This window comes from Vanellus vanellus (genome assembly GCF_965231255.1).
Source record: "Vanellus vanellus genome assembly, chromosome: 2".
Classification (NCBI taxonomy): Eukaryota; Metazoa; Chordata; class Aves; order Charadriiformes; family Charadriidae; genus Vanellus; species Vanellus vanellus.
Window position 1 is genome coordinate 98,626,941 of NC_138906.1, and position 25,088 is coordinate 98,652,028.

The window sequence follows — 25,088 nt, forward strand, 5'->3', positions numbered from 1 at the left end:
CATCTGTTGAGAAAGACTGTTGTGGTGTCATTAGCTTTGTTTTGTCGGAAGACTTCAATCTGGGAACAGTGACATTTTTTTTTCCACTTAGATGAGAAAAGTTGTCATCCTGGAATAACACAGTTTGTCATGGTGCTAGTGACTCGTGGGCGGATCTATCGTTCTGTTAATGATGACAAGCAAGGCAAAAATCATGACAGATACTTCACTACTGAATTTGTACAGTGTTTGGGCTTATTTGCTCAGTACACAAAAAGCTTTAAAATATATAATATTTTTATTATTTTTGAAGAAACATTGCTGGGGCACCTTGCTTATGAAAGTGTATACAGTGTAACGAATTTTGCATGACCCAACTTCATGGAATTGCCAGCAAGAATTTTTTATTAATCTTTTTCATTTTGTCAAATAAATTATTGCTGTTCTTTAATGAACAGTAATTTCATTCCAGCCTTGCGACCCGATACTCTTCTCCAATAACACTTTCAATTGTGATATATATTAATCTGTATAGTAGAAAAAGAGCATTGATACATAAAAATGTATGAACAGCAGAGGAATGTAGGGAATTGTGATTCAGCAGAATGAAGATAAGTGAATCATAGCTTTAGTGTTAATCAAACTCCACTATCACCAATGCATTAACATACACAGGTGCCCCACAGATCTCGGGAATGTAACGCATGCTTTTCATTGCAAACAATGACACCACGGAAAGAATCAGTAAAAGTAGCACTGCCAATCTATCTGTCCCTTGAACACACGCTTGACTTTCCCTTGGACATATGCCTTGATTTCTTCTTGTTTAGTTTCACCCTAGAAATATGCTACTTGGGGAGTTAATTTAATCACTCTCTGCAGTGTTACCACATAGCAAAACAAATAGAACATAAAACATCTGTTACAGTTATTTCGATGAAGAAAAGCTTATTTAAATAAACCACATCTTTAAAATTGCCATAAGGAGCAATAATGGGTATTGAGCTCAGGGTTATGAAATACAGAACGCCGCTTGCAGCTCTGTCTGTAACAGCAGCAGCTGACTTTTGGGAGGCAGGAATATGTTCATCAATGAAAGCACAGAAGCATGAATGGTACTAATGGTAAGTACACAGCTTAATGTACTCAGATTGTCGGTTTTGGTGACTCCCTGGATCTGATATTTGGAACTATTGTGCCTTGGTCTTTCAGAGCTTAAAGACTACAATTAAACTGCAAAACGCATGCAGAAATCTTGCAGTAGTTTTACTCAGTAAGCAAGGACATGGAAATTAAGCCATCATGACGTCTTGGAGTCCCTTCTGTCCCTCAGAGCCCCTTGGCATTCATTACTTTTTCTGAAGTTCTTTACTGTGGGCCAAGCCCTGTAGATTGCTTCATAGCCCAACACTTCTGATGTCAAATTGTCTCGACTTTTGACAAGCAAAAGGTGCTTTTCACACTTCCAGGCCATGGTCTTCAAGTTTAATAAACACACATGAATGAAGTTCATCTAAATCATTTTTTTAAATAGTTTGGGTTTTTTTCCAGGGATAATTTCTATTTTAAGCACAGCTGCCTTCCTCAATGAGCTTTCCTTTAGTGTTGACAGATTGATCAAATGCTCACATTTAGGGTTTTTTTTCATGGTGCTCTATCTGATAAATACTATGACTTTTTTTTTTTTTAATATAAAAAATATTGAGTTGGAGAGGTTTTTTTTCCTTGCTTTTAATGCATGACCCTACAGTAGTCCCCTCTTGGATATCTGGTATTTTAGTTGACACTCAGTAGCTGGACAGCTCGGAAAAGAAGTGAGATTCTGGTTTGTTCTGATTTCCCATTTTCTGTCAGACAGCTGCACTGGTGACTTTTCTGCCCGTGCTAAATGACTGGTGTCTGCCATCCATTCACTTCAGGGCCTCTGTGGCGGTCAGCTGAAAGATGTAAGCTTTTCCCTGCCTTCAGGCTCCATTGAAAGACGCCTGAGAACGATGCTTACTGTAAGCATATACATACTAAGTTGTAGTAAAGATATATGTTGGAGAATGGTTGCATGATCTCGGCCACAGTTCGCTTGAAAATCTGTGCGAGGCTCAGTTGACATGAGTTAGCCGAAGTAGGCCTCGCAAGCTGTGCTGAATTATGCTGATAAAGAACTTTTATAAAGACATGCTGACCTTGCAGCGAAGAAATAAACAACTTTGAGGAAGAAGGAGCACAAAGAATGAGGAAATCGCATAGCTAGCTAACCGCAAGTAGGGGGGACTATGAAAATGTAACTTTTAGAGCTTAGCCAATCAAAGAATGACTAGTAGGCATAATTATCTAAAACAGTATAAAAATGTGTGTCGCAATAAAGTTGAAGCTTGCTTTATCACTCATATTGAGTTTGACTGCTTGACTTCCCTCGCTCGTCGCAGATATACAAATAGCATATAATTTTGTGTTATTTCTAATCAACTAAGATTTTCACTAAGAATAATGGATTCTTTAGGAACCCCTGCTGAAGTCATTCCCAGAGGATCCAATTCTGTTGCTCTTATTCAAGAAAGTATTTCTTATTTGTGCAAGTTATTTTCCTGAGTATCACCAAAATTATTCACATGAATAAAGGAAATTTTTATAATAGATCATGAAGTGTCCCCATAAAAACAAAATCATATAAGTCAATACTGGCGAGTACTGTCCTTAGGGAACTGGGATTGGGACTTCTCATTCTACTTTCTGCAAGCCCAAATTTCAGAGCACTTTGTCTGTCTGATGGATTTCCTCATTACACAAATTTCAATGCACACCAGTGATGGCTGGTTATAAAACTGGCTTCATGACACCGTTTTCCACATCCACTGGTAAATTAATTCACTGATTCAGGGCATGGAATTGGAGAGAAAGTAAGCTAGCTCTTCCTGTCATCCAGCATTTGACTGTGAAATGTTGTTGCTGATGCAAATGCATACTTAATCTTATTTAATACAATTTAATAAGAAGTAGGCCAGGAGAAAAAAAACAATATCAGTACTTGTTTCCAAATCATTTAGTAAGGGGGAAAAAAGCATTTTAGCTGAGTTACCGTATACTTAAACTGGTTTAACTGCATGGTTTCCTGCAAAAGTGGCATTTTTCCCCATCCCAGGGAAAGAATTTCTACATGGGCAGGTTTCCACACTATTGATGAATCTGATCCTCTCCTTCTTATTGAGTCTCTAGCTGTTGACAATGGTTTAAACTAAGTGGAGAGTGGATGTAAATCTGTCTTCATTCTACATCCATTCATCACTCACTGACCAAAAACCCTTTGGTAGAAGGCAGTGAAGTATTAGACAGAGATACTGAAATTTACTGAAATTGCCAAACTAAGTGTTCTGATAGCGGAAATGCTAGCTTATCAGAATCTTTGCACTCAATGTGATAATTTTTTCTGCTGGTTTCAGAGACAGTCAAATATAAGGTAAGACTGTATGGGAGAAAAGCAGGCTGGAAACATCAGGATAATTCAGAATATGTGGGTTGCCCTTATGCAGGAATTCTCACTTAGAAGATGCCATATACATAACAAACTGTAGGTCCTCCATGCTTAAAGGAGTACAATAATTTTACATTTCTCCAATCCAGAAGTCAGAAGAAGCTTTGGGGATGGGGTGGCTACAAGGAAGAAATGAAACACAGTCTTGATTGTCAATGGATGACCTCACATTTTTTCAACTGCTTTTTTCTTCTCTATAGTACATGCAGTGATTTAGGGCATAGACTTATTTGGAGCATGTATAAATTTCATGAGTCCAAGATACAGTTATTTGAAACTGAACGTTCTGGTGAGTAGGCTAAATACCTTGGTGTTCTTTGATTTCGCATCTCAATGGCCACAGGTCTCTCCAACCAATGGCATTTTCTTGTAGCTTTTTCTTCTTCTTTTTTTTAAAAAAACCCTGCATTTAGTGACAATGAAAACCTGGTTTGATAAAATTACATCAGTGAAAGGATGGATTCCAGGAAGAAAAGCAAAGCAAAGGAACCCAAACCCTCTGTGGCTTCCTAACTCTGACTTCAACAGAGCATTCCCTTGTGAGTCTTAAGAAAAGGTCTGTATCTCTGCATCCCGTTGCGCATCCCTAGCTATTTTGTAGGCTAAAGGCTTTGGATCAGACTACTCCTAGTCCAAGAAGTGGAAGCCAGAGGAAAGCAACACAGAAGAGTAAGCTATAACTCATATCAAGAAGGCATAAAGGCAAATGTAGCATACTAACAGAAGTGGAAACAATGTTTAGGAGTAAAAAGGTTCAGCGCATGACACAGAAAGTCTAGCGACATAGGTCTAATTCAGGTCCCAGTCAAAACCCTCTCCACCTTTTTGTCTTTCTCTTCAATCGCTGAAATCCTCCTTTGTCTGTATTTATCCCCTGAAAATGGGGATAATAAATCTCAGGGAGGTTGTATAGTAAAAATCCCATGATGGACCCCGTTGAAATATTACTTTAATTGCAGCCATACAAGGTCCTATACAGGATTTGTATATGGGTCGGGAAGACGCAAGCAAGGTAATAGAGAAGGTGAAGCCAGGCTCTGTCTTCGGAGGATTCAGATGGTGGACTTAAACTGGACACTGCATATGCATTCAAAGGCAGCTGATCTGCTTTTACCAAGACTGAGAAAAAAAAAGAATCTAGCAGAGGCTGTCAAAAGTGCAGTCCTTTTGCTGCTACCACGTGGTTTCTTTTCACATTTCTCCCCTGTGTAACAAGGTCTGTAGTTTAGAGACACAGTTTGGCCCCGTTACTAAACAGAAAATATCTACCTTCCCTCATTCATCTGAGATTCTTTTATCTGAACAACTACGAGCATCTTTCTTTTATCTCTTTTCCCGTTTCCTTAGCAACATGCAAAGACACTCCAGAAAAGCAGTGTCAGGCAACACCTTCAGTCTAGGCTTTCATGAAGCTTTCTAACCTTGACCAGCTCTGAAGAGCAGTTTAATAGTAGGCAATTTCAAGCATACTCTCACATGCGTTTTTGTCCCCCTGCAATGAGATACCACAGAAAGCAACTCAGCCTGTACTCTGCCACTAATTCCTCAGCAAGAAGGGAGCTTCATTGCCTACTAACTAGGTGTGCAGTATCACACTGAGTCTCTCAAGTACAGCAACACCTTATGCTCGTTCAGTAATCCTCTACCTAGAGAGCTCTTTGTTTAAGGGCTGTCTTTCAGTGCCCAGTGCCTTGTAACCAAATGTAAGCAAAGATCCAGATTGTAATGGCATTTCTTGCCAGTTTGAAGCAACAAGGTGCAATTCATTGGCAAGCCAGTGTGGTTTGCTGCATTGCTGCTATCTCCCTGCTTACCAGACATCCACAGTTCAGCTGGAAACTAATTAGAACCAAGGAAATTAGTGGACGTTCAACAGGAATCTTCATAACAATCTTTTTCTCCTTGTAATCCTGTTTGCATTCGATTGTGTTGGTCCATCTGCCATCCCCGGCTTCCTGAAATCAATGGCTAAATCTATAGCTAAAATCAATACTGAGCAATAACCCCAGCAATTTTTAGGTAGCTATTGGGAAGATGGCCAAAAATCCCATTAGGCATGTTAAGAACACTTTTCTTTCCCTGAGTCATCAAAATTAATATAATGAGTGGATATACTTCTAAAAGCATTAGTGTAACTAACTCGAAGCTGTTTGGCCAGCTCTGCACAGCCGTTCTTAGCTGGAATTAACAAATGCTGGATTTCCATTTTCTCTGGCGCAGATGAAAAAATGCTGCACGTCTTCACCTGCAAAACTGAATGATTATTTTACACAAATGTAAAAGTAACAGAAAAAACAGAGAAGGACTATGGTTTGAAGAACATCAAAGATCTGCGTAATAACTTTCTATGAACACTTATTTTGCATAGATTAACTATAGTAGAAATTATCCCTCATTGTTGCGTAACAGCCAGTCGCTTTCTCCTGTAGATGGTATAAGTTTCCAGACAACTACTGATAGCTACGACCAGGCTCCGGTCAGTAATCTGATCAAATTGACCTGGTAACAGCTTCCTGTGCATGTGAAAAGCTGTAGCTTCTTTTTTTTTTTTTCCCACTCTTCTAATTCACATGTTGCCATTGCTCTAATTCTGTACCAGTGCAGTGGAGCTAATCTACAAGTGAAACTGAGGGTACTGTCTAAGACACAAACAGCAATTATTTCAGAAAATCTACCTACTACAGGTATTGCATGGTCGCTTTTATCATGTAATGATAAGTAGTGATATGAATATGTATTCAATCAGCTGTGTGTATATAAAAATGTATCCGCCACTTGACATCTGAAGATTTGCCAGTATTTAACGTATTTCCACTCCACTCCTGTGAGGTTAGAGTAAGTGGGGAAGACAGACATAGAATCCTTCAAGGTGACGCTGAAAGACTACAGCAGAAGTAAGGGATTTCACCTGGCCATTGCCAGGTCCTGGCTACTGATCTAGGTCCAGCTGAGCAACTTATTAAAACATCACTGAAAGAAAAGGATACTCTTAAAAGAGAACATTGTGAAACTAAAGCAAAGAAAGTGTACTTGGGATATGATGGTGCTTCCAGAACTGGCTATCACTGTTTTGTTTACCTTGAGCAACCACTTTTATGTGCATTTCCCATCCTGCCTCCTATCATTTTGTCCTGTGTTACTTCTGTTGGCAGACCTGTCCAAATACAAACAAGACAGAATAGCTTCTACCTGCTTATATTGCTCTGTATCTTCCCTGGTCACACCTCTCCCATACAACACTGTTTCAGACTGCTTGTCCAACTCTCCTCTGCCTCTCATGGCTGGAATCTGCCCTTTTTTCAGCTTTCCTGCCCCAAATGATGTCTCTTTCTTTGCCCAATCTATGTAATAATGGACTTTGGCTACATTGTGGGAAATTTAGCTTAATCATTAGGAAATATTTTCCAATAGCGAATATAGCTAAGTGCCAGAATGAACTGCCTCTGCAGGCTGTGGAAAGGTTCAGGTAAAGATGATCCTACCTTGGTGCACAATGATGATGGTGCATAGTCCCTGAACTCCTAAGATCTATTTCCCCCCCCTCCATATCTTATCAGACTACAGGGATGAATTTGTCTTGGCTGATAAGTTGTTTACAAGACAATTCACTGCCATAGGATGCTTTGGATGCAGAAAGATAAAAGGGGTTAAAAAGAAAACTTTTTTTTTCTTGTTTTTGGGGGGAGTCTTATTTTGCTTTTGTCCTTCTTATACTGCTAGCATGGGAACACTGGCAGAAAGAGGCTACCAGGTTAGAGAAGGTGCCACAGTGAGATCCTGTGTAGCTGTTCGTACATCGAAGTGACTTGGGGCCACACATTCCAATCTAAGACCCTAGTTTCCACTTCAGAATGGTAAAAAATAAAGGCAGAAAAGGAAAAAAAAACAGCAGTGGGTCATTGAGTCTATCCTTACATTAACTCAGGGGAGGTTGGCGTAGAAGGAAGGTGGGAGAGACAGTGGGCAGATGCCATAATAAGAGCAGTCATCAAATTGCATTACAGATCTGCGCTGAAGGGACACACACTGGAAGTTATCTGCTGAAAAGCGCTGATAGTTTTTTTTTCTTGAGCAACGGATGAAGAAAGGTAAGCTCAAAGTCTAGACCTCCCTTCACTCTATCTGGGTTGACGAGAGTGAGCCAGGACATGCTAATGTAGGCTCCGAGACAAAACTGATCATAACCTATCTGAGCAGGGTTCTCAGTCTTGAGAGGCAAAACTCATCCATATGCAACACTATAGAAGAGCCTTCCTCAGGCAAACCAAAATGTTTACATTCTCTATCTTTGGCAGCTGATTCCTGTTATAGCAGTTTGTCTATCACACACAAGTGTGAAGTGGCAGGCAAGAAGGCTGACTGCTAATGGACTGATGCTTGTTCTCTTCCTGACAGGATTTTTAGGAAGCATGGCAAGCATATATAGATACCAAGGGAGCTTTTGCAGGTGAGACAATCACGGCAAGCTACTGCTGTTTAGCTTCAGGCTCCAGGCAAAGGAGGAGTGTGAAAAAGCAGAGTGGGAAAGAGAGCTGGTACTACACAACTGAAATGATGGCCATTTTTCAAAAGATAGCTATGATGGTTTGCTCACTTTTTTATGTCCATGACACACAGGGGGAAAAATATATTGTCTCAGAAGACCAGAGTAAAAAAGAAAAAGTTTGATAAGGGAAGTGCTGTTTTTCACTGGGGGCAGAAAACACTGAACTGGAAGGTGTGAATGGGTAAGAGCTCTCCAGGGCATATAATTCAAGAAATGTTTCAGGTGAAATTCCATCTGCCCATCTCCGCCTCTTACCCCTTTCCCCTCGTCCAGCTCCCAACTTGACTTTACAGAATGAAATGTGAAAGGATTATAAAATTCCTCTGCAATTATCTACTGAATGTACAAAGAACATTTCACAGGTTTCTTCTCCCCATCAGAACAAAGAGGAAAACTTAAAATAATATTAGCATAAAAGGTCCTTCATAGCAGAGATGGTGATTTTTTCAAATCTGCAAATGGAAGGGAACATACAACTTTGCACTGTGACATGATGCGTAAGAAATTCACTTTTTTGTGTGGATGATTGTTTTTTCAAATCAATGTTGTTCCCACACAGCTGCTCCCTCTCCTCTTTGGCATTCAGAACAGGCTGGAACCTCACAGAGTCCTATGCAAGTTTTTGATAAAAAAGATGGTCAGGATGCAAACTGAAGCTGAGTCATTGCTGTCAAATTGTGCTTCAGAGACTGGAAGGATTTGGGGACGTATAAACACATGACATTCATACATGCTGAAGACTACAGATCTTGACTATTAATAAACGAGCCAACGGTGACTCTGTGTGAAGAGTCTGCAGTATTAGCTCAGCATTGAGTAAATATGTAACCCCATTTTTGTGACATCATAACCCCCCTTTAATATCTACGGTTAATTGTTTCTTTTCCTGGTAGCCTCACGAGGAAGTAGAAGTTTGACAGCTTGCTGCATTAATGTCAACTCTGCTGCCTCCATCCTGCACCACTCACTTAGCAGAGGTCCTTCGTCTCTACCCCTGCACTTTCTCACCTTTCAAAATCACCAGCTTGTCATCTGTCCACACTTCATTAATAGTAAAAAACTATAATGGTTGAGAATTATCCATTCTAACTAGACAAGTATATATGAAGAAGCTGTTTGGCATAAAGGCCATCTTTATGTCCTGGACCTGTCAAGTAGTCATCATAGTTTAACCCCTGTTCATAACTGTGGCTTTTTGGCACTGCAGTGCAAATAAACACATAACATAAAATGACAGATGTGCTACTGCAGAGGACAGGCAGCTTGCGTGAAAAGAATACAGGTATCCTCCCAAGTAATTTCAAGAACAAATTACTACCCATAGTAGTCTGCAAGACAGCTGTACTGCATGAAATAATTTTCACAGGAAGTAATTGGTGCAGCTCAAAGGAGGAATTTTAATATATTTTTAGCGCCCTAAGACAAGAGGTTTATGGGGATTTCAAAACTGTAGTAGTTTGATCCTTAGATAAAGAAATGTTTCATGAAAAATCTGAAGAAAACCCAAAGCTTTTGAGTGAGCATTGGTGTTTGGAGCCTGCAAGTCCCTCTTCTTTAATTGTTTTAATTACCATTTAGAGCAAAATAACTGAACACGTAATTGAACTGTCAATTAAACCAAAGATACACGTAGTATACAAAGCAAGTTTATGCCAAATATAATACTCTAAAACAGTGATACCCTTCAACAATCACAAAGAAACATTCAAATGAAAAAGCAATAGCAATTCAACTTTCATAATTATTTCACTCCCACCTTATCACTTCTTAACATCCCAGTCCCATATCATATATATTGGGACAGGAGGGTGTCAAAAACACTGCCATCCTGAGAATGCAATCATGGTATGGTTTCACTTGTGTGTCTCGCTTTAAGGAAATGCCTTCATTTGATCCTGAGAGCTGCAACGAAGGTTTTACTCAAGGACAAACCCGAGACTGTGCCTATTTCCTATTGGTGCAATTGGCCCCATGTATGCAATTCAAACATGTTTGTGGTTAGTGGCACAATCTTGTTAGCTCTGGCAATTAAACTTTGATAACAGTGAGAAATGGATTTCAATAATAGAAGCAGGTAGGAACAGCTTTCGTCCCAAATGCTACACAGATGAAAGACATCATTTCTTCCCTGCTTTCATTTTTCAGTGGCAGTGTTAAACGTCATGTCTTTCACTACATGCCTTTCACAACCTAAATATCTTGGACTTAATTCAGAGTTTTGAATATCATCTAAATTATGTAAATCTTGAGGCTTAAATGTAAGCTTGGTATCCTCTGAAGACACTGTCTACTTATGAAGTCTTTCTTGCCAATATCAAATGTTCTGAATACGCTGCTCCAAACCTCATCATAATATTTTCCCTGGAATCAGTTAGTCAGATTGTCCTTTTCAGGCTACCAAATGCTAATGTCCAGCCACACTGTGCCCTCTAATAGGCAATGGACACATAACAATGGCCTGTCAGAAAGACAAATAGAACTAGTTGGCTGCCTGGTTATAAGTAATTTAATTATATATGGGATATCATCCATAAAGGAATAATACATTCTGTCATTTCTTTTTTAATATACTAGCTGAAATACAACCTGAGTTATTAATTGGTGTCCACTAGTAGTAGGTATGTCAGATAGAAATGTCATCCAATTTTCCCTTCATTAGAAATTCCCCAAAACGTTTTCTAGGAGCCATCCAAAACTGTGTTCTCCTAACTCCACTAGATTGCATTTGAAGACTGATCAGTGGATCCACATGAATGTGCAGATCACAGACATGACCAAACTAGAGGACACTATTTCATTTTTAAACCATTAATGGAAGTATTGGATTTAACTTTGATTTGAATAAACCTATCTAGTTTTAGACATGCATACAGGTATGATGATGAGATCATATTGTCAGTTTGATGAAGCTTCTCTCTGTTGTAGGTATTTTCTTTGTAATCATAAAGAAGAAGCAAATATTTTTCTCCCTCATAACTGCTATAAGATGTCTATGAAAGAATTTAATTCCATAAAGAAGCCAATTATATATCTATCCATCTATTTCACATATTATAGCTTTGGAAAGAATAGTGCTGTTGCTTGCTAATTTCTAAAAGTCACCAAATTGCACATTATTTTAATTAAACAAAGTAATCTAACAGGCACTGAAGATGTGACTAGTATGCTTTTGAAAACTTTATCGTTCTTCATTCTACATACTCACGCCAGAAATTACGAGACTCTGGTGAATAGAACAATCCAGACGATACAGATCAATAAAGCTTTTTATGAGCAGCCACTGAAGCAAACAGGCACATTGGAGGCATAAGACTGTAAAATAATTTTTTCTTTGAGGGTACAGTTGAGTTTAAGAAAGTCAGGCAAGAGCCTTTTTTACTAGAAATAGGGAAAATCAGAAGTGCAAATAAAGGTTTCGGTTTTAACCAAAGGACAGAAGCAACATCAGAGTGCTTGTGGACTGTTTTACCGTCCCAATTGTGTTGATATCTCCAGTCTTGTCTAAACATTGCCATTCATATTCAAGATTGTATAAACGGCTAATTCACTCTTAAAATGTGGAATTCTTTGAAATGAAATGTTGTGAATATTTGAGACTATTTGGTAGCATAGTCCAAAAAAGACGCATGGGAAGAAGAGCCTCTCCAGTACTATACATTTGCCCTTCCCATGTTCATCAGTGTGGTAAGCACCTTAAAACACTTCTGTTCTCCCTTGTGTATATATGGATCTCTTGTATTCTCATAGTCATGTCTCTGCATTCCCCTCGTTATCAGGTTCTTTTCCTCTCCAGCAGTGTTGAGGAATGCCTTTTGCAGCACTCCCACTCTGTCTCTGATGGTCCAGAATTATCAGCTTCCAAGAGCAACGCAGCTCTGCCACTACTTCTGGCAGAGGGAAGTAGTCGCTGAGACAGATGGTGCCAGTTATTGACGGCGTTTAAAAAAAATCAAGGTCACACACTTGAACTTGACTTGTGGGCTTATTCAATCACCAGCCAATGAAAAACAGAAGAATTAAGCAAAAACTAGAGCACTGTATATTTTCTGACTTCTGCTGATGAGCCAGTGAGCTACGTTACCCTATGTTACCCACTGCCTACATGGCGGCCGCTCATACGTGATTATGCTCATACAGCATTACCTCTCTACTGAAGGTAGAAAAGTTTCACAGTTTCATCTTACAGATACTCAGTATACCTGATGGATAAAGGCTAGCGAAAGCTGTTGAGAAAGACCGCGTTTAAGGATTGTTTGAGCTTGAATCTCAGTTCTTATACTGATCATTCAACTTTATTCAATGCTTCCTCAGGAATATTACAAGTATGTAATTATTAAAACTGAGGGAAAAGAGAATGCCTCTTTCATGGATTTTTTTGCCTCAGTCTTCAAGGTCCTTTCCAACCTAAACCATTGTATGATTCTATGGGTGACTGCAATATTTTGAGATCTGATTTCACTTGTATGTCAAAGCTCCAAGGCAGTGTCTTATATCAGCTCTTCTAGACTTGCTTTTCAATTCACAGTTTTGAGTACTCTAGAGAAGGAAGTCAACAAGAACCCTAACTGCCTAGTCAATGCATTCTGTTAAAACAGCCCATTTGCAAACTTCCTACATGTAGAGTATTAAATCTGTAAGATATTTGCTTTGGCTATTAAGTACTTTGCATTGTGCTAGCACTATTTACTGCATTCTCTTTCTACTACTTTAAAAATGGCGTGTACATATTGTGCAGAGCTACGAAGAAACAAAACTAAAACCCCAGAAGGAACCACTACGGACAAAATACTTCCTTTAGGATAAAGAACTCATTGTGAATATGCCCTAAATATAAACGTAACACTCAGTTAAGGCAAGAGAAAAACATACCTGTGAAAAGCCGATAACTGCTCCATTTTCATCGAGCACGTTAAAATTAATGATTGGACCCTGGACATCAGGATTGCTGAAATCTGTATCACTGTAAATACGTACTACAGGAGCCCCATTGGCATATTTTAATGCAGACAGCACAGTATAGGTGTAGTGAGCTAATGCAAAGGTATGCTGTTTTATTTTCTCCATTCCACCTACAAAAGAAAAGTGCATGCACATGTCAGATACCTTATTTTTATGGAAATGTAAAAAAAGGATAATTTTTCAGAATGGTGTAGCTGGGAGGTAACTAGCACAAAATTGGTAGTTTTGGGTTCCTTTAAATGAATATACGATTTGCAAAAGTTTCTTTCCTCATACAAAAGGTTCAGAAGTACTGTTGCACCCAGGATTTATCTACAATATACTGTACAAATCTAAAGTTACACTGAAATGTATTCACGTGCATTACAACATTGATAGTTCCAGCCTATACATATCACTATGACATTCTGACACAATTAATTTGAAAAGCAAGTTTTGCTCCAGATCTGGCTCTGGAGATCATGGGAATGAGGCATCAGTTCTAGCACAGCACAGAAAGCAAATTGCTATGTCTAAGATAAAATAAAAATAATACAATTCTAAATGAAATTACAAAATACAAGTGTCAGTCCACAAGGAATTTACTTGAATACTGGAGAAACATTTTTCCAAGCCTGCTTTTTTTGTTCTTTGCAGAATAAAAAGAAAGAGGATGTTGTGAACGCCTCATTGACTACACCCATGCAATCTATTTCCTCCAGAGAAGCTTTGCAGAGAAGTTAAAAGCATAAAGAGTAAATACGTTGTCTTTCCTTGCCCTTTTTTTTTTTTCCCTACACTGAAGAGTTTGGAGGACTACAGAGATTTCCTGACAGATGGAGAACTCCGCTACAGCTCTGCTTTCTGAGAGGAGCTTGTGTCTCTGTTAGATATCCCTATCAAAATAGCATCTCATTCTTGTGCTCAGAGGATACATGACAGAATGATATACTGTGGTCACTGACAACCTATGAATTGCATATTTATGGAAGACAATTAGAAGGTATCAATATGATCTCAAAGTATTGTAAGAACACAGGGAGATACCTGAAGGCTAACAACGTGTTTAAATCCAACCATATCGCCACCGGGGACAGCTGACATTTTGGCTGAAAATCCAAAGTGGTTTCTATTATGCATACTATGCGTTGCACTATGGTGGGCGTACATCACGTGGAAAAAAAAAGGAAAGAATAATTTCCTCAAAAGCCTCTTGAAGTGGAAAAGTATTTTTCTGCCTGGGTTTTAGACCAGAGTATTTTCTGTAATGTTGAGTATCTTATTTGAGGTACATGAGCATTTCTGTAACTAAAAAGATGTCTGACATTTGCTTTTACTTTCTTTTGTTAAACTGCATAACCATTAATCTTATGCTTCTGCGCATACCATTTTTATATCTGAGGATGTGGAAACTTCTACAGTCCCATATAACCACCCTTGGACAGAAATCTTGTAATCTGCTTGTTGACTTTTCTGCCTTTACTCATACAAAGATTATGTCATTTATGAATGTATATAAAGGAAAAAAATAAGATATCTTTCTCCTGAAACAGAAGAATTACAGCAACTTCTGTTATTTCACTTTCTTTCAAGTTTCTATATTATGTGCTATCTCCTTTAGATAAGCTAGGAGAGCAGACAGTAAAAGCATAGAAACAGATTAGATATAAGGTGGAAGTACATTTTTTGGTGCTAAAGAATAATAAAGAGGAATAAGATATTTAATGAGATACTAACACATAAAGCTCTTTCAAGGAACGTTGCCAGAAGCTAATCAGTAAAATTTCTAGATGTTAGCCACAGTAAACTTGGCAAGCATCTCTAGAACATTTTGATCTGAAAGACGATTTGTATTTTCAGAGCCTCTGAGAATAAAAGATTGCCTAGTCAGAGATGTCCTAGTCACTGGTAGAAGCTAAGAGTCTTGAAATAGTAAAAAAAAAAAAAAAAAAAAAAAAAAAAAAAAAAAAGCAAAGTTATTTCTCAGCATTTGCCAGAAAGTAGCTGTCTTAAGAGAAGTGACTGCCTTGTCAGCTTCTGCGATGTCTGTAATCTCCTGATTCAGAGCTTTTCCAAATTGGCAGGAATCTTTTAATGGAAGATTAAACTACTGCCCTTGTGTCTTGTTGAAGAAATCTCTTATTCAGAAATTTCAGTCTCTCATTCACAGCAATCATCCTGCTATCATTTCTATATTGTCTTCAGCCATTCTCTTTTAAAGTTGCTTAATCACATTTCCTTGTTCATTAGTGAGAAGCTGATGAGCCTCTTAATTATTTATTCTGACAAATCCAAATGCAATAGCCTGCAGTTGCTTTGCTGCCCCGTGATTGGAGAGAGGAAGCCGTGTTGCCAGGGTCCTGTATTTTTAAGTAGCAGAATAGGTTGTGATTAGCCCTGATGTCACAGAAAACCCTGTGAAACAAATGCCGGCAATCTGAAGTTTGTTCTGACAGAAAAAGGGGTATATTCAGGAAATAGTTGTGATTTATTTTTATTTTGCTAAACAAAATGAACTATACTACATCCTGCATAAATCCAGTGCTTACCTCATCTCCCTCTCCCTACTGGGGAAAAGAATATGAGGGGGAGAAAATAAAAAACAGAACAAATCTGTGATCTCTAACATGATCTAAGGACCTGCATTATTGCATCTAATCTCATATTTGGGGTAACAAAAACAACACTCATTGCTTGACTGAGGCTGTCTAAGGTAAAGGAGAAGGTAATCTTCTATATCATGGTTAAATTGGTATTTATTACCTTATTGCATTCCTGCATTTTATCTTCTCTCTATACAGAACTCTAGTTTTATGCCCAGTTCCTTCACTCTGAATACTTAGAGTCTTCCCTAGCTGCCTGTTTGGTGATAATAGAAGTAGCACACCTCAAGCCTTTTGGAAGACTTACAGCTTGGAAAAATGATCAGTGCTTCATCTTGAGAAGGTGCTGGGAAGTACTCAAGTGCCCTTACCCCCTCTCAATTTATGGATTTTATTCCTTATCACTGCATTGTTTCTAGTTGCTCTTAAAAATTATTTTTAAATGAAGAACAATTTATGCGCTTTGTAATTTGGATCAGAATGAATCTGATGTAGTCTAAATTATGCCAGTTGAAGTCTATCTTATACCATTCACTGTATTTGTGTCTGTGGGAACACATTCAGCACCAAGGATGCTCTCATTAATGACTTCTTCCTATGGTAGAAATGTAAGGACTTCCCTGTGAAAAGGGAAACTCCTGCATTTCTGTGGATTAATATGCCCCTTATTACTTTGTCCCCATGTGTGTATTTTGACTTTACATTAAGCCAGACATAATAACAATTAATTCTTCTTCCAATAGCACCTCATTTTTCACTCTGTTGCCACAATGAATGCTATATATTTTTGCAGTGGCAAAGTTATTGAGCAGAAGAGATTGACAAAAAGAAACTTGTACTTTTGTGTGCAAACCTCCTTGGCAAAGTGCTCTAGTAAACCAGTGGAGATGCTTTTAAACCTTATATTGCTGATGTATGTTTGTAGACTACATCCTGATAGATTAGCATGATCTCAGACCTACCATCCCATCTTATGCTTCCACTTGGGTGCTATTATGGAAACTGACACTGTTCCAGTATGGAAAATTCAAACTGCCTGTGCACCGGATAACCTGCAGATAAATTTACAATGTCAGCCCTTCCATAGGAATTGCATGTGTGCATGTGCTCTACCATAGAGACTGTGGGACATTTCAGTCATCTGGAAGAGAAGGGTACGTTATCTCATATTTACAAGAGGGTTCAAAGTATGTGCATTCAAACTATGCACGACTGTCACTACAGCACTGTAAATCCACTACTTGGCTTATCTGGTGATAACTTCTTGTATGTGAGTTACCTCTGTGTTACTATGTTTGTTATATGCAAGATTTTTTTTTTCCAGTGGAATGTTATCCATTCAGAGAAATATGAGATACATAGATGTCCAATAAGTATTCAGTATAGAATGCCAAAAGTCAGTATAGACCTGGTTTTGTAGTACGTAAATGGCAAACAGGTAATGGCATACAATCTCGCCTCTGAAACAATCAGGATTTCAGTAGCTCAAATGTTCAAATGTTAGTTCTTCCTGAAAGAACTGTAGACAGACAGGCGTATGTCAACATCTATAAAAGATTTTGAATAAAGAGATTAAGATAAAGCAGAGACTGAAATTGAGCCTCTAGAATGAAATCTCTGGTGCTTAAGATTTTCAGGTTGTACTCAGAAACCACTGTGATCTGCATTCAAATACATTTCTTATCTGTCTTATTATGAGAAATTAAATGCTGGAGATAAGGAACAACAGAGCCATAAATCAAATATACAGTTATTTTTCTAACTTGCTATGAAAAAAACACAGAAATTGAGGTTTACGAGAACAAATTCTTTGTTAGTCCGGTAAATCCAAACTCACATATATCTTTGGATAAGAAAAAGATCAAAGTGATTCATTATTCCTCAGCATTATCTAACAGATAGCAGCGAGGCAGAGAAATGATGAGCTGAAATCTCAGGAAACCAATCAGCGGGGAGTGAAACCAAGATGTAGCTGCCTTCTAATAAATCCCAAACAAGACAGATCACCATGTGGGACCTGTGAGTCAATGTGCTAATGAAGCCATGGAACCTGTAAATCCTGTCAAACATTTGGAGTCCTTCCTTCACTTCCTCAAAGAAGCATACATTAAGATTAATTTCTGAGCTTTTTTGGGTGTTCTTTTATGCGTAGAACTGAATGTCTCTGACTGAAGTCTGTCACCTACTTAGTCTTATTCTCCCAAAGAACATCTCTTGAGGATGAACTAGGTATTGGTAGCTTCATATATCTCCTTTGCAAATTTGAGTGCTTTGGCTTAAAACCACATTAAACAATGTATTCCAACCACTGCTATCCTGCTTCAAACAAAACACTGCATACACAAAAATAAAATATTCATATGATGATTCAACCCCCTGCCCCCAAAGTGCAACCTTGAAATGTTACAAATACAATGCTAGAAGAACAAATAATAAGAAGACAATATAATAACCTTAATAAGAAACCTTGATCACTCATCCTCTGGTAGGGTTCCTACATTCATCAATAAAAACATTAAATATACATGTTCCTGGTGGGTTTTACTTTCCCTAAATTATGAGAACGGCCGTCCTAAATCAGACCCAATCCAGCTACTGCCTGTCTCCCAGAGTGAGGAGCAGCAGAAGCCTAGAGGAAAAATAAATGAAAAAGATTACGTAACTTCTAAGCAGCTACAATTGATAGTTTAAAGATTAAATAAACAGAATATAAATCTACATGAAAATGAGCCTACAGGTTGGCTAACAGCAACTAAACATTACTTTTAAAAGTAATATAAGAGCTCCTCATGGAAATTAAGCATTAAAATTAATACATTAATACTTCCTTGGAAGGACTTCTGTTGTAATACCATTCCAATATTGGTCATAACCATTAGCAAATATAGTTCATTAAAACTCAACATAAAACATTGCAACTAGCTTATCAGCAAATTCATGAAGCCATCCATCATCCACGCTCACAGACAATGCATAAAGCATGGACAGATTCCAAACCCCTTATTCACACTGACTCACATGAACAGTTCAATCGACTTGATCTATAAACGACATGTAATAAAAATTGATTTGGGGAACACGAAGTGGGGTGGACCATGACCCTTTCTGCAACTGAGGGGACTGCATTTGTGAGCAAGAAGGGAAAAATCTGTGTCCCAGATGTCATTTTGACTTCCAAAAAAGTAATACCTTGCCATGCATAGGTTAGAGCAGGCTTCTTTCCGAAGTTAAGATGTAAAAAAAATAATTACATAAAAAGGAAATTTCAGTTATGAAACTATGTATTTTTTTTTTGTTGAAAAGTGCATAGTTTTGTTTGAAAGCGCACAATTAACTTGCAACAGTCCATCTCACAAGCTCAGTGTCCAGGCTGAAACTTTAGATGGACTCTTGCAACTTAACTGTGTTTTCTGTGTGTCCACAATGGAGAGCCACGTTACACTCTCAACACTACTAAATCCACGCACAATTCAATGGGTAATAGGGGGACCTTTTACTCTCTCAACACTAATTCTTTGCATAATAGCTTAAATCCTTTTATTCTCCTCCTTCTCCCACACCATCTCAATAGTTTAAGACTGTGGGAAGCAACTGCTTAATCCTCTATTCAGAATGTTATACCAAAACTAAACATGAAACACATATTCGGTGTTTATCTTAATGAACAGAAGGCTCTTTGATGCCCCATCTCCCACTTCTTTAGAGCAGCTAATTCAAGCTCTGTTTTCATACAGAGAGGGAAGTTAGAAGTCTTTGTTCTGAATAAAACAAGCAGCACATTCTGAAAGAAGCAGATCCTAATTTTCAAACATCATAATGAGGAATACTTTGCCCTTTATTTTTTTTTTAATTTATTGGGAGTAGTAGAAGAGAGGGGAAGTCGTATATGCCAGCTGGCTGACTCCCTTTTAGTATAACTATTTTAATTACAGGTACAATTCAATTTCGGTTAGCTGCTTGTAAGACAGAAAACTATCTAATAATTCAAATAAGCCCCAGGTAAGATACATTCAATTTACTGTTTGCTATTGTTATGAGATTTCTTTTTTTTTTTGAGTGGGGGGAGGGTGGATGTATGTCTGTCCATCCTTTTTTTTTTTTTTAATTCCATGGGCCCAAACCATACTCTCAGCAAAGGAAATAATTTCAGGATGACTCTTCTAACCATAAACCCAGCAACATAAAAGATGAATGGGGAGGCTTTCTCAAAAGGCAGAGTGTTTTGCACACCTCATGGAAACAGCATTCAAACCGCACCTCAAGAGTGCCAGATGACATGAGCCCACAGAGGTTTCTGCAAGAACAGAACCTTCGTATTTATAAGATACTCACATTTTACCTCTAAAGGCTTTATCTCCCAAGGTTTTTCTCACTCCAGCAAAACAACTTCTGCTTATGGTTCTGTCATCTTAAGGACTAAATGCAAGAGAAGCTTGTACTATAAAAGCACACGAATTCTCCTGGTAGCTGTTAGAAACCTGAATGTAACATACAGGCCTGTTTTCTGCTTTACTACAAAAGTGGCTCTGTCCTTTGTTTAATGGAGCCTGCTATGCACAATTCCTTGAAGTCAGTATGTGAAATCTTTACTACTGCTCGTTTCCCGGTATTTTCAACTCTCAACAGTTAGACTGCTCATATGAGGCAGAGCATAAAACTCTGGTCTAGTGGGAGGTGTCCCTGTCCATGGAAGGGGGGTTAGAACTAGGTGATCTTTAAGGTCCCTTCCAATCTAAACCATTCTATGATTCTGTGATTCTTTGCCTCAAAGCTACAGTCATGGGAACTTAGAAAATGTAAGATGGGGCAGTAAGTCTTATGTTTTGAAGCCAATAAGACTAATTCAGCACCGACTTTGCATGAACATTTATTTATTTACTTACCTACTTACTTGAGTCAGCAACAACTTTCTAATCCCTTTAACATAGAAGGAGGGAAACCTTTCTCATCTTCTGCTTAGCCAGAGACTATGATACTATCATCAGGTCTGCAGTTAAGTACAGCTCTTCCCTCAAATAACTTTTCTATAAGATCCAGTCACCTGTACTACTTACCGGTCTCATCGTTTTGTAATGGCTCTGCAGTTTTGTGGGCTCTTTGGTTTTGGTTTTGTTTTCCCCTGAGGGGAGCTGCAGACCAACAACTTGCATGAAAAATAAGCTGAATATAAAGATAAATCCAAATGTGTTTTTCTTAGGAGGAAATCTCTCCCTGAGCATCAAGAAAACCTGTTAAAATATTCTGAAAACCAAGCCAGCTTCTTTCTTTTTCTCCGTAAGATGACAGATCCCAATCTAAAGCCTTGCTAGGGTATAAATCAGTTCTGTTTCAAACCTCACCACGCCTGCATTAGGTGCAGAAGAATGGGTAATTGTGTGTTCAAACCTTATACTTCAGTACCCACTGGTTTCACTCTACCTTCTTACAGGTTTTACATTAGCAACCCTTTTAGCATAACATTTCTAGAATCTCTTTGTTGGTGAAACACTTTAGTGCCCAAGGCAGCATATCGATACGCATTCCAGATTGTCCCTGCCTGATAATATTGGTTGGACACCTTCCCTCTTTTTCTCTGTCAATGTCTGAACCAGGGCTGTGGCTGCCAGCATACAAGGCAGTGGGGATCCTCTATGCCTGTTCTTGTGCAGCCTTTGTATCCCACTCTTTCTAAGGTTTCACAGAAATCGCCTATCACAGCAACACAGGAAATACAGCAAGTTCATTTAATTAAACCGAGAAATATGATACAGAAAAAGAAAAGCTTCTAGACAACAAATTCTAAGGCAAGATATTGACTAGCGATGGAACAAGGAAAAAACACACTAAATTTTTCCATTCTGCGTCTGTAACATTCAGGAATATTGAAAGTTGGTAAAATAAGCTCTATCCATTATTATTAAGAGAACAATATTTTCCTTAGTGAAATTTTGGATTTATTGATATTTGTAATTTTCTGTTAGCCTGAAAGCATGCTTTGCCATTTATTTTGCATTCTCAGATTAGGTCTCTGCTGGGTAATGTTACTATAATAATAGCTGCCATGGAGGGAACAAACAGTGTCATTCATGCAACAGAGGTAATAAGGCAGCTACAATGAATTCTAAAAACTGCTTTGAAATTTCCTTGATTTGATGCCTTAATCATAAGGAAGCATGCAGTCAATATTGAAAAGCGCTCAGGATTCTTGGACCTCATCCTAAACCGAATTATCACAGGACTTGTCCCAAGCTTTTTAAACAGGCAAATGTTGTTTTCATAAATATCTACATTCACACCACAAGAGAGACCTTTAACTAAACATTTCAGGAACTCCTGAATTCTTTATTTTTTTTATCACCACTTTTATTGACCCTTCCCCAAAGTCACAGCGTTAACTCTGCTTTACATCACTTGCTGTTCTTCTGAGGACCAAAGGGTCCCCACTGACACACTTTCCTTCATATGGCCATTTTTCCTGCCTGGATGTGGCAGGCTCAGGTTTCTTGAAGTTCATTGGCGAGGTTTGTGAGATAGTGAGATGTGTGAACACACGTAACATTTCACAAATAGTGAAAAAAAGCCGAGAGCAAAAAATTGCTACTTTGCCATAATGCTGCACAGTCTCAACACAGGTTTAAGCAATGATATCACAGTCCCAGTCTCACTTCTCAAGAGTTTGTTCAATAAAAGTGAGATGCAAGTACTTCTTAAAGCACAGCCATTGCTGTTGCACACTCAGCAATAACCTCTGTAAGACAGTACCAGTGCTTTTATAAGCAGAATGTCATGTAGTCTTGGCTGGCATAAATTAACTTTTGGCAGGTTGACATTACATTGTTCATTCCTATGAGCTTCTGAAATCCACTACACCTAAAATATTGTGTGCTCTCCAAGTCATGGGGGTGATGAGTAATAAGATAGTGTGGTGGATAAAGACTGAACATCTGTAATTTTGTAAGCACAGGATACGTCTTTTAATCAACTGCAAGTTCAGTTTGCAGATCTACCAAAAAGAAGACTGGAAGAGAAACCTAAGGTAGAAAATTTGAATATTATAAAGTAATTTATTCTAGTTTTTACTTCCTTCTAAAGACTGTAGGTAGTGTGCTTCAGCAAGAATTAACCACTCCTGGTATTATATCAGCTTCAATAAGCTATAACACCATAAATCAGTCACAATCTGTGCTTCAGATTCAGTTCGGAAGAGCTGAAGTATTTCAAGACATGAGCAATTCTTATGTGTACCACTTGCTGTCTCATGCTGTAAATCAAGATCTATGGTAAACTAAAGAACAGCCTCTGAAGACAGACTTAGACAAGGTTAAAAGAAAACATGGATCCAAGCACAGCATTGGTGAAGGAAGAACACTACCAACTCCGAGGGAGCCACTGTCAGGGAAGAGAAGTGAGGCAGCACGCACTTAGGAAGCCCTGGCCTTTTCTGACAGCAACCTGTTACATATGAGCTCTGCAGAAGTGAGGGAAAAAGTAGTGGCTGCTGCTGTTGTGTCAAGTGAGGGACTTTGAAGTTAAGGTGTAAACACAAAGATTAAAAATGGCTTAAAAAAAAACCCAAACATTTTCCCCATCATTTCCATTTCAGATATTTTTAACAATAGCAAGGCTTTATAGAAAGGAAGGTCCAGTTTAAGGCACTGTTCACAAACTTCCCTTTTCAGGTGAGAAGGCAAGATGGCAGAGGTTCTCTTCCCACAAAGAAGGAATGAAGCTACAACACTCAAGAGAGGTGTGGGGGCCCACATTCAATTTTCTCTTCCCTTGAGGGGCTTAAGACTCTCGTTTGTTACTGGACATAGCAATCATAGAATCATAGAATGGTTTAGGCTGGAAGGGACCTTAAAGATCATCTAGTTCCAACCCCTCTGCCATGGGCAGGAACACCTTCCACTAGACCAGGTTGCCCAAGGCCCCATCCAACCTGGCCTTGAACACCTCCAGGTATGGGAACTCCACAACTTCCCTGGGCAACCTGTTCCAGTGCCTCACCACCTTCACAGTGAAAAATTTCTTCACAGTATCACAGTATCACAGTATCACAGTATGCTAGGGATTGGAAGGGACCTCAAAAGATCATCTAGTCCAATCCCCCTGTCGGAGCAGGAACACCTAGATGAGGTTGCACAGGAAGGCGTCCAGGCGAGTTTTGAATGTCTCCAGAGAAGGAGACTCCACAACCTCCCTGGGCAGCCTGTAAATAATCTTTCTAATATCTATTCTAAATCTCCCCTCTTCCAATTTGAAGCCATTCCCCCTTGTCCTATCACTACATGTCCTAGTAAAGAGTCCCTCTCCGGCTTTCTTGTAGGCCACTTTCAGATACTGGAAAGTTGCTACAAGGTCTCCCTGGAGCCTTCTCTTCTCCAGGCTGAAAAACTCCAACTCTCTCAGCCTGTCCTCATAGGAGAGGTGTTCCAGCCCTCTGATCATCTTTGTGGCCCTCCTCTGGACCCACTCCAACAGGTCCATGTCCTTCTTATGTTGAGGGCTCCAGAACTGGATGCAATATTCCAGGTGGGGTCTCACAAGAGTGGAGTAGAGGGGCAGAATCACCTCACTTGACCTGCTGGTCACACTTTTGATGCAGCCCAGGATATGGTTGGCCTTCTGGGCTGTGAGCGCACATTGCAGGGTCATGTTGAGCTTCTCATCAACCAACACCCCCAAGTCCTTCTCCTCAGGGCTGTCCTCAATTCATTCTCTGCACAGCCTGTATTTGTGCTTGGGATTGCCCCAACCCAGGTGCAGGACCTTGCACTTGGCCTTGTTGAACTTCATGAGGTTTGAACAGGGCCACCTCTCAAGCCTGTCCAGGTCCCTCTGAATGGCATCCCTTTCCTCCAGCTTGTGAACCACTCCACACAGCTTGGTGTTGTTGGCAAACTTGCTGAGGGTGCACTCAAACCCACTGTTCATACTGCCAACAAAGACGTTAAATAGTACTGGCCCATTATCAATCCCTGAGGAACGCCACTTGTCACTGATCGCCGCTTGGACGTGGAGCCATTGACCTCAACTCTTTGAGTGTGACTGTCCAGTCAGTTCCTTATCCACTGAGTGGTCCATCCATCAAATCCATGTCTCTCCAGTTTAGAGACCAGGATGTTGTGCTGAACAGCATCAAATGCTTTGCACAAGTCCAGGTAGATGATGTCAGTTGCTCTCCCCTTATCCACCAACACTGTAATGCCATTGTAGAAGACCACCAAATTTGTCAGGCATGATTTACCCCTAGTGAAGCCGTGTTGGCTGCCACCAACCACCTCCTTATTTTCCATGTGCCTTAGCAGAGTTTCCAGGAGGACCTGCTCCATGATCTTGCCGGGCACAGAGGTGAGACCGACCAGCCTGTAGTTCCCAATATATTTTAATTCTCTGGTTTCTTTGGAGCTCTCATTTTTTTGAATGTTTTTCCTTACATCCTGTCACAATATTACTAAAGTGGTAATATTGGTGGTAATATTGGCTACTGCTATTCAGACTGTTCTATGAGTTTCAT

General features: G+C 39.1%; 1 protein-coding gene across 1 annotated transcript in view; it reads right to left on the minus strand.

The window, feature by feature from the left end:
• The window catches only part of MOCOS (molybdenum cofactor sulfurase), a gene marked incomplete at its 5' end in the record, with an annotated part of 232,069 nt that overhangs the window by 40,741 nt on the left and 166,240 nt on the right, over positions 1-25,088 (minus strand). Inside the window, one exon of the mRNA XM_082479909.1 lies at positions 12,921-13,120. Coding sequence (XP_082336035.1) covers positions 12,921-13,120 — 200 coding nt within the window. The remainder of the gene's footprint in view (positions 1-12,920; positions 13,121-25,088) is intronic.